Raw genomic sequence first — 9,434 nt, forward strand, 5'->3', positions numbered from 1 at the left:
CCATATGAAATCATCTCAGAAGAAGTCTTAAAATGATATTCCAATCGTAGGATTAGCCAAGACTTCTATACATCAATGTCAATTCTCGTTCATGTCAGCTCTCGACAAAATCAACTGCTTTGTCTTAGTGTAGAACCAGCAAAGGGTATAACATTTGAAATGTAAATAAAGAAAATATCTAATTAAAAAAGAAATCTAATCAGTGTCATATTACTTTGAAGAGCTTCCTTATTTCAGATGAATCTATACATTCTGTCATGTTCTGTAAAGCAATAATCACATATAGTTTCTTAATGAGAACAGAAGAGTTCATTTATGAATTGTAGAGGCAGTACCCAGATAACACATGGTTTAAATACATGCATAAAAGATGGAGAAAACCAATACTTTGATGAAATAGCTGATCAGAAGACTAATTCCTGGCTATTTTGTGAACATTATTAAGCACACGAATTTCTACGATGTTACAGAGATAATGATGGGCATTTTGTTTTCAGAATGATTCAGATTGTTTCTTTATTCAATACACAAATTTTTAGATAATTCTGTGCTGTTAGCAGGTACTTAAATATCTGTGAGGCACATAATTCATGTTCTTTTGTTTCTGAACATCAAATATGGGAAGTTACTACTGTCTATATTGACCATCCATGTCTTTATTATCTGGAAGACTTTAAGAAAGTATATCATATATTTGCTGTTTCTTATTTCCACCTTAAGCTCATTTTTTAATGAAGTAAGCCATGTCATCTATTTCAAACAGAGGTCAGAGAACTAGTTTGGTAAACTTGATATTTCTGAATAATTGCCAAAACTGAGTCATTCTGGAATTTCAGTTTCCACCAAAATAGTTGAATTCATGAGAGAAACAGAGGAGAACGATGGTAGAGTAATTTATCAGATCTTACTCAGATGCAGAGCCCCAGGCAAGATAATGCTTAAAAATCCTTCAGAGGAGAAGAACAGGCTGAAAATAAAAGTGTTGACACTCATCACTATACATCCTAGATGAAAGTACAGTACTAAAAAGAGAGACAAGTGGGTACATACATGCAAAATTCATACATGGCATTCCATCTGATGCTTCATGTTAAACTTCTGCTCAGGCTCATAGCTTGCGTGACATGATAGATGTGTTCTCCTTCATTTCTGTCTTCTTGGTCTTAAAGGCTTCCATGCTTTTCTGCTCTTTGAATGAACCCAAGTGCTTTTTGAGAATAAAAGACAGGAAAAACAAGGATGGCGATAAGAAAGTTGATTGCTTTTTTTCCATTTATACTAAGCATGGACATATGAAGAGTGATCATTTTAGTGGAAATCTAGACAAGCAGTAAGTGCTTCCTTAATTCATTTACTTTTGATCAATTATTAGACGACCAGTCTCTCAGTCATTGATCTGTTTTGTTCTCCTTCACTACTGAGTATCTAAGTGATTATTTTGTCTTACTGGTAATGATTTCACTGTATATTTCATTGCCTGCACTCCTAGATTCACATTTTTCAGATTAAAAACCTGAAGAATATGTACATTTTATCATGATCCTAGAGTGACACCCATTTTTAGTGATACTTCCCATTCCTGGCTGTTATGCTTTCCCCTACAAACACACCCTCAAACACAGCATTTATTGATTTTAGATGCTGAAATAAATGTTTCTGTGCTCTATTAGTATTTCATCCATCAGAAAAGAATGCTGAATTCCTCAGCAGAGAACAATGGTGCATCTGGCCTACCTAGGGCTAAAGATCTCTAAAAGATTACTTTAGGTTTTGGGCAAATAATCTATATATCATTATTTATTATTCTGTTGTCGGATTTTTTTTTGCAAATGAGTTGAGGATGGGAACAAAATATTTGTTCATTATGAGAATTTTGTGCTTCCCTTTTCTTGTGTTCTATTTCATAGGCATATACATATTTTTCCTGTGTTGATAACAGAACTTAGAGTTCTAGGTTACAATCAGTCAAATCAAGTATTTCAGTAAAACAATTTTTCCTCTCTTAGAAGAGGGTATGTCACTGCAAACAGTGACCTCCCATTTCCTGCTTCAAACACCAGAATAAAAGTACTACTTGTGGTACATGCTCACATGTAAGAGAGGAGTAAAAAAGTTACAGTTTTGGCAAATCCCATCATTGAGATCATTTACTGATTTCAAATTGTCATATCTCATTTTCCCATCCTATTTTTAGGTATGGAAAATATTCCATATTTATTTCTGATTTCCAAAGTATGCTAAATATAGAAAAGTGTGTATTACATGGATGTGCACAAACCACACTCTGACTTTTGTGTTTGATCATAAATTTTTATTAGTGAGTGTATTGTTGTATTTAAAAAATGGCTTTGTGTAGTTATAGCAATGTATCCTGGAACACACGCCAAGGATATGGTCACAAATTATGCTGTAAACATTTGGTTTTAAAGATGCCTCAGTATAAGACTTTTTCATATGCTCCCCTAGAGCTCAGTGAAATTTATAGTCTGAGACATAGTTGTGTTGTTTTCTAACAGTATACCAATGAAAGAAATTCAAAGTTCGGTAGGATGCTGGAAACTGTAGAGTAAATGAAAAAAATATACTCAGATGAAATGAAGAATGGTGAAGTGCCTTAAAATTCTCAATTGTGGTTTCATTTGTCAAAAATACCCTTAAGAATATTAGAGAATGAATAATTATGGGGAGCCGGGTCATATCATTATACTATTTAAATTCATAAAATACTATGCATAGTGATGTGGAATGCTGAGGAAATGATATATCAATTCAAGATCAGACATAAATGAAGATGATCTATTAGGATGTGAGGCAGAGTTTAAACATAAAATTTTCACCAAGGATGAGGCTTACAAATGTCCTGTCACTCAAAAGCATGTGACACCCTGGACATTAGAGGAACGTTTTGTCTTCCTGAGAGTCCTGTTTTTGATATTTTTAAGCCCTCCTTTTTTTAAACATTGAGTCATTGTCAACTGATGCATCAATGTGTGTCAGTGATGTATACTCTTTTGATAAGGGCACTGAAAATTTTAGGTGTAATAAGCAAAACATGAAATTATAGATTCTTTTATTATTCAGGGTTACAACGTTATAAGGAAAAAATAAGTCCTGTCCAAAGAAATGTTATAACTTCTCCTAAAAAATGAGAGTTCAATAATGCAAAAAAGGCAAACATTTTATATGCATATTTCTTTTGCTGCCTTTTTACAAATACAATATATATAAACTTAATACTTTTTACTAAAAATACTAATATTATCATAAATGTCTCATGTATAAGAAGATGTATGATCCTGATCATTTATTTATTTTGTTTTTAGCATAAATTTATGTTATTTAAATATATGATTGTTTAATTTATTTCACTGATAACATCCATTTATTTCATAAAAGATAAAAAAAACCCTGTTTCCAAAGTAATCATATGTTTTAGTATATATAATGTCTAGAGCACAGAGTTGGCTATTTGCCTATATAAAGTTAGTTTATCAGTTTATTTTTCTATTATTATTAAGAACATAATAGTATAGTTGATAAGCAAAATGAGTTTATATGAGTAAATCTTAGAATGAAAATCAACCTACATGTTGTTTTCTCTGAATAATAATAGAATTATATGTTAAAGGGGGTAAATTATGGCTTGTAGAGAATGGTTATAATTCAAACAAGTAAAACATATTAATCATGTCTAATAAATATCTTTTGTGGAATATCAAATTATGGAATAGCATTTTGTCTTATGAGTTACTAATAATATATTTTATAATATTTTAAAGCTTTGACATACAGAACTACTTTCTATACATTTAATTTAAAAGTTTTCCCCTTTGCTGTGCATAACCAACCTGTGTGCTTTAGTATTTATAATTTGTTCTATCATATTTAGAATAATAGTGATAATCCACTATACTTTACAATAAAACTATACATTACTTGCTTTAAGTGGCTATCAATTTTATAATATACTCTTTTTGTTACACATTCTTAAAAAAATCGTTATGATTATTTGATTCTATTTCACTGAACAAAATATTTCTGTGATTCTTACTTGTCTCAAGTACTTTTGAGTTTAAAGTGTTAAAGCACAGAAGACCTTGAATTTTGGGGAAGAACCAAATATTATACTTCATCATATTTCACTGTCAAATAGCTTATGTCTTGCAATGGGTGTAGAGAAGTAGCTATATTACAGATCTAGTCCTTTCTTTGCTGTAAGTGATACAGAAATTTATAAATATATTTAGTAAGAAATTATAGTACCTAAAAACTCTTTATGCATATTATTTTATCTTGAATGTATAATGCATTTAATATAGTGGACTGATACTCTTTATCTATAGTACATCTTCAGATGCAATCTTTCAGAAATATTACCATATAATTTTCCTTCTGAATTTAGGGATCATTTCTTGGTATATAGTTTAACAAACTAGATTTCACATATTCCAATTACTCTGGTGCTCTTCCTGAAAGAAATTATATTGGAAGAAAATAACAAATTGCCAGTCTTTTACTAAACCCTACAAGCTACAGCAATAAAATGAATAAAAATGTTGCATTTCAGAGAGAACTACAGAAATGAGCTTTTTAATTGTTTAATTTATTTTTATTTATCATTATTTTATTTGCTACCTATTGACTTTACATCTCACTCAAAGTCCCCCTTCTGGTCATCCCCTCCTACAATCCTTCCCCTGTGGCACTTATACTTCCTCCACTTCTCCTTTGAGCAAGTTGGGGGCTCAATGATTATCACTCCCCCCTCCCAATATATCAAGTCTCTCTGAACATCCTCTCCCACTGAAGCCTGACAAGGCAACACAGCTAGAACATATCCCACATACAGGCAACATCTTTTTGTGATATGCCCCATTCCAGTTTGGGACTCTGGTATGTGTGGGGAGGCTAGGTCTACCTGTTGTGTGTTCTTTGGTTGTTGGTTCAGTCTCTGAGAAACCAAAAGTCCAGGTTAGTTGATTGATTCTGTTGGTCATTTTGTGGAGTTCCTTTCTCCTTAGGGGCTGCAAACTTTTTTCCTAGTCTTCCATTAGAGTCCCCAAACTGTGTGTGTTTGCATCTCTCTGAGTCAACTTCTGACTGGAACGTCTCAGAGGACAGCCAAACTAGACTCGACTCTGCAAGTATAACAGAGTATCATTAGTAGTGTCAGGGATTGGTACTTGCCCATAAGATTGGTCACAATTTGGACCAGTTATTGTTTGGTCGTTCCCTCGGTCTCTGATCCATCCTCTGTCCCTGAATTTCTTGTAGACATGTTACATTTGGGGTCAAAATTTTGTGGGTAGGTTGATGTACCTATTGCTCCATTGGGGTTCTTGTCTGGCTACAGGAGTTGACATTTTCAGTTTCCCCCTTCCCAATGATTTGAGTCACATTGGAGGACACTCCACATTGATTCTTGGGCTCCTCCCTTACTCCATGAATCTGTTTTATCCTGAAGATGCCCCCTACTTCCCCATCCTCATTAGTTGCAGATATTTATTCATCCTCAAGGTCATCTGGACATCTCTTATGTCCCTCCCCACACCTTATCCTGAACAGCCTCATTCTCCTTCCCTGCCTCTTTTCCATCCAGTTCTTTACCTCTGTCTGCCTCTTATGATTATTTTATTAACCCTTCTAAATGAAATACAACCATCCTTGCTTTTTTCTCCCTTGTTATTTAGCTTCATTGGCTCTGTATTTTATGGGTAATATTCACTTATAAGTGAGTACATACCATGCAAGTTATTTTGGAACTAGGTTACATACACACAATGATATTCTAAATATCCTTTTATTTGTTTTATTTGCTACCAAACACATGGTATCTTTTTAATACCTTTAATAGTTTTCCACAACAGGTTTTGTGCATTTTAACTCCCTCCATCAAAAGTTTTAAATATATTCTTTTTTTTTCCTCTAAATAACCAATGTTATGTATTTTTCAAAAATTCTTCAGAAACAGCTTGTGTTTTCCATGTTATCTTCCAATGGAGAATGGTTTAGTTGACTTGGGTTATAGTCTTGAAGGAGATGATGTTTCCTCACAAGATCCAAATATTGCTCATATGGGTAGAATTATCTGAAAAAATTCCCTCCTTTTTCTGTAATATGATCCGGCTTAGGCTTTTAAAGTTTTGTAGAAGCTGTCACAGCTATTGTAATTTCACATGTGCAGCTTCCCTTCTATGGCCAGAGGATGATGTTTTCTTGTTGTTTCTTATCTCCTCTCATTCCTACATAATTTTTGCACTTTTTCATCTCATAATCCCTGATCTTGGGAAAGAGGTTGTTTTATATATTCCCTTAAATACAGTGCATGCTATAGTTTCCTATTCTTTCCACCTAAGTCAGTTTTGATTCTCTGTGTTAAGCACAATCTGTTGGAAATGTAAATTGACCAGATGAAAGAGAAAAGATGTATTAATTATAAGTTATTGGGACTACAGAATCCTGTAGTGTTGTGTAGCAGATTCCTTCATGATAGATATATTCCATCCTCTAGAGAAGTTCGTTAATAAAGAAAATAAACAACTCAAAATATACTTAGTAATTCCTCAAAACTGGCAGGATTCATAAAGCCCCTGTCTCTCAAGAGTAGAAAGGTAAAAATTCTGAGGTCCTCTTTTATACAATTCATGATGCAAAGAAATTTCTGAGACAGGCAGTTATCTCAAAGTAGCAGAAACCAGCTAAGCAGGCTAGAAAGGTGAAAAAACCAGCCTAGCTGATAATAGAAGGTTCATAGTAATTGAGCTTCCTAAAAAGAATATACTCACACCCATTTTCTGCTTGAAGATTATTCAATGTGATCCAGGTTGACAGCTTTGGTGAGTGTCATGCATACTGTGGTTAGCTTTGGTGATAGAGTTGGTTCTAGATCACTTCTGATTCTGTTACTAACTCCTCACCTATATTCCTATAGATAGCTTAAATAAAACTTATTTGTTCACCAATTAGAACTTAGTTTCATCCATACTTTAATATTTTATGGGTTTTTATATATGGGGTGTACATTCATGGGTTCTGTATTTGCATAAAATGTAAATCACATAACATGATTGACACCAGAAGAAGGAATCAATATAACAAAAGAGTTCTACTAAACAGTGAGTACATATCATTTGAGATCTTCTGTCACTGGGTTACCTCACTCAGGATAATGCCCTCCAGGTCCAATTATTTGCCTAGGAATTCCATAAATTCATTCTTTTTAATAGCTGAGTAGTACTCCATTGTGTATATGTACCACAATTTTTGTATCCATTCCTCTGTTGAGGGGCATCTGGATTCTTTCCAGCTTCTGGCTATTATAAATAAGGCTGCTATGAATATAGTGGGGCATGTTTCTTTCTTACTAGTTGGAACATCTTCTGGATATATGCCCAGGAGAGGTATTGCGGGATCCTCTGGTAGTACCAAGTCCAATTTTCTGAGGAACCGCCAGACTGATTTCCAGAGTGGTTGTACAAGCTTGCAATCCCACCAACAGTGGAGGAGTGTTCCTCTTTCTCCACATGCTCGCCAGCATCTGCTGTTACCTGAGTTTTTGATCTTAGCCATTCTGACTGGTGTGAGGTGGAATCTCAGGGTTGTTTTGATTTGCATTTCCCCGATGATTAAGGATGCTGAACATTTTTTCAGGTGTTTCTCAGCCATTCGGTATTCCTCAGGTGAGAATTCTTTGTTTAGCTCTGAGCCACATTTTTTTAATGGGGTTATTTGATTTTCCGAAGTCCACCTTCTTGAGTTCTTTATATATATTGAATATTAGTCCTACTCACTGATAAGTGTATATTAGCTCAGAAATTTAGAATACCCAAGATATAAGTTATAATTTGCAAAACACATGGAACTCAAGAAGAACGAACACCAAAATGTGGACACTTTGCCCCTTCTTAGAATTGGGAACAAAACACCCATGGAAGGAGTTACAGAGACAAAGTTTGGATCTGAGACAAAAGGATAGACCATCTAGAGACTGCCCTATCCAGGGATCCATCCCATAATCAGCCTCCAAACGCTGACACCATTGTATACATTAGCAAAATTTTGTTGAAAGGACCCTGATATAGCTGTCTCTTGTGAGACTACACCTAGCAAACATATAAGTGGATGCACACAGTCAGATATTGGATGGATCACAGGGCCTCCAATGGAGGAGCTAGAGAAAGTACCCAAGGAGCTAAAGGGATCTGCAACCCTATAGGTGGAACAATATTATGAACTAACCAGTACCCCGGAGCTCTTGACTCTAGCTGCATATGTATCAAAAGATGGCCTAGTCGGCCATCACTGGAAAGAGAGGCCCATTGGACTTGCAAACTTTATATGCCCCAGTACAGGGGAACCCCAGGGCCAAGAAGTGGGAGAGGGGGTGGTGAAGGGATCAGGGGGTGGGGTATGGTGGACATTTAGGATAGCATTGGAAATGTAAATGAGGAAAATACCTAATTAAAAAAAAAGAAATACATACTGAAAAAAAACAAAAGCAAACAAACAAACAAACAAACAAAAAAAGAGTTCTAGAAGGGAGTGAGTCTGTGGTCCTTTCTATGTTAGCAAGGCATGTGACCTAGTCTCAGAAGCCTGATGAAGGAGCATTTACAAAGGAAATTCTGATACAGCTGTCCTTGATTAGATAGTAGGTGTTGATATATGTCTTTTTGGTATGGCAGCCATTACATGATTATTGGTTTTGTTAGTAAGACATGTAACAAATACTAATACATCAGAATTAGTAGAACATTTGGATAGCAGTCTCCATGTATGTGGTTTGACATGATGTGTGTATGTGTGTGGTTGATTAATTGGGTCCACTACATAAATACATAGAAATCCTGAAAATAGTTTAGAAGTTTAATTTTTGAGATTACTTCATGGGGGTCAAGATTGTATGCCAGAGAAGTTTGCAAGTTTGCATGGTCCATGTTATTTATAGCTACAGAAACATGTGGTTCTGAGATTGCAGTGAATCATAATGTTGTTTGTGTATATGAAGAATTGCAATAAAAGAAGTAGCTGACATCATCTATCTTAGCCTCTATCTGGCAAATAAATGAGAAAAATGAGAAAATGATATAGTAAGTGCCATAGAAGGTATCATTTAGGTCCAAACTATAATAGGAAAAAAGTAAACAAAGCAAAATAAAAACAAAACAAAATAACAACAACAGCAGCAGCAGCATCAACAATATTAAAAAGTAATTAATTGGTGATCAAGTATCCAGGTGGGAGCTTTTTGCATAGTCTGTTAAAAAAAACTAAGTAAGTCAAGAAACATGGAAACACCTGAACTGATGGAAATAAAGAGAACTTTTTTTTTTAATTTATTTTTTTATTAGGTATTTTAATCGTTTACATTTTCAATGCTATCACAAAAGTCCCCCATACCCACCCACCCCCAATCCCCTACCCACCCAATCCCC

At 34.6% G+C, this 9,434-nt stretch overlaps 1 protein-coding gene across 1 annotated transcript in view; it reads left to right on the forward strand.

Moving 5' to 3' along the window:
• Window positions 1-1,124: 1,124 nt before the first annotated feature.
• The window catches only part of LOC110289237 (vomeronasal type-2 receptor 116-like), a 21,822-nt gene continuing 13,512 nt past the window's right edge, over window positions 1,125-9,434 (forward strand). The window contains 1 exon segment of the mRNA XM_021155379.1: window positions 1,125-1,330. Coding sequence (XP_021011038.1) covers window positions 1,125-1,330 — 206 coding nt within the window.

The sequence above is a fragment of the Mus caroli genome, unplaced genomic scaffold (genome assembly GCF_900094665.2).
Source record: "Mus caroli unplaced genomic scaffold, CAROLI_EIJ_v1.1 scaffold_12846_1, whole genome shotgun sequence".
Taxonomy (NCBI): Eukaryota; Metazoa; Chordata; class Mammalia; order Rodentia; family Muridae; genus Mus; species Mus caroli.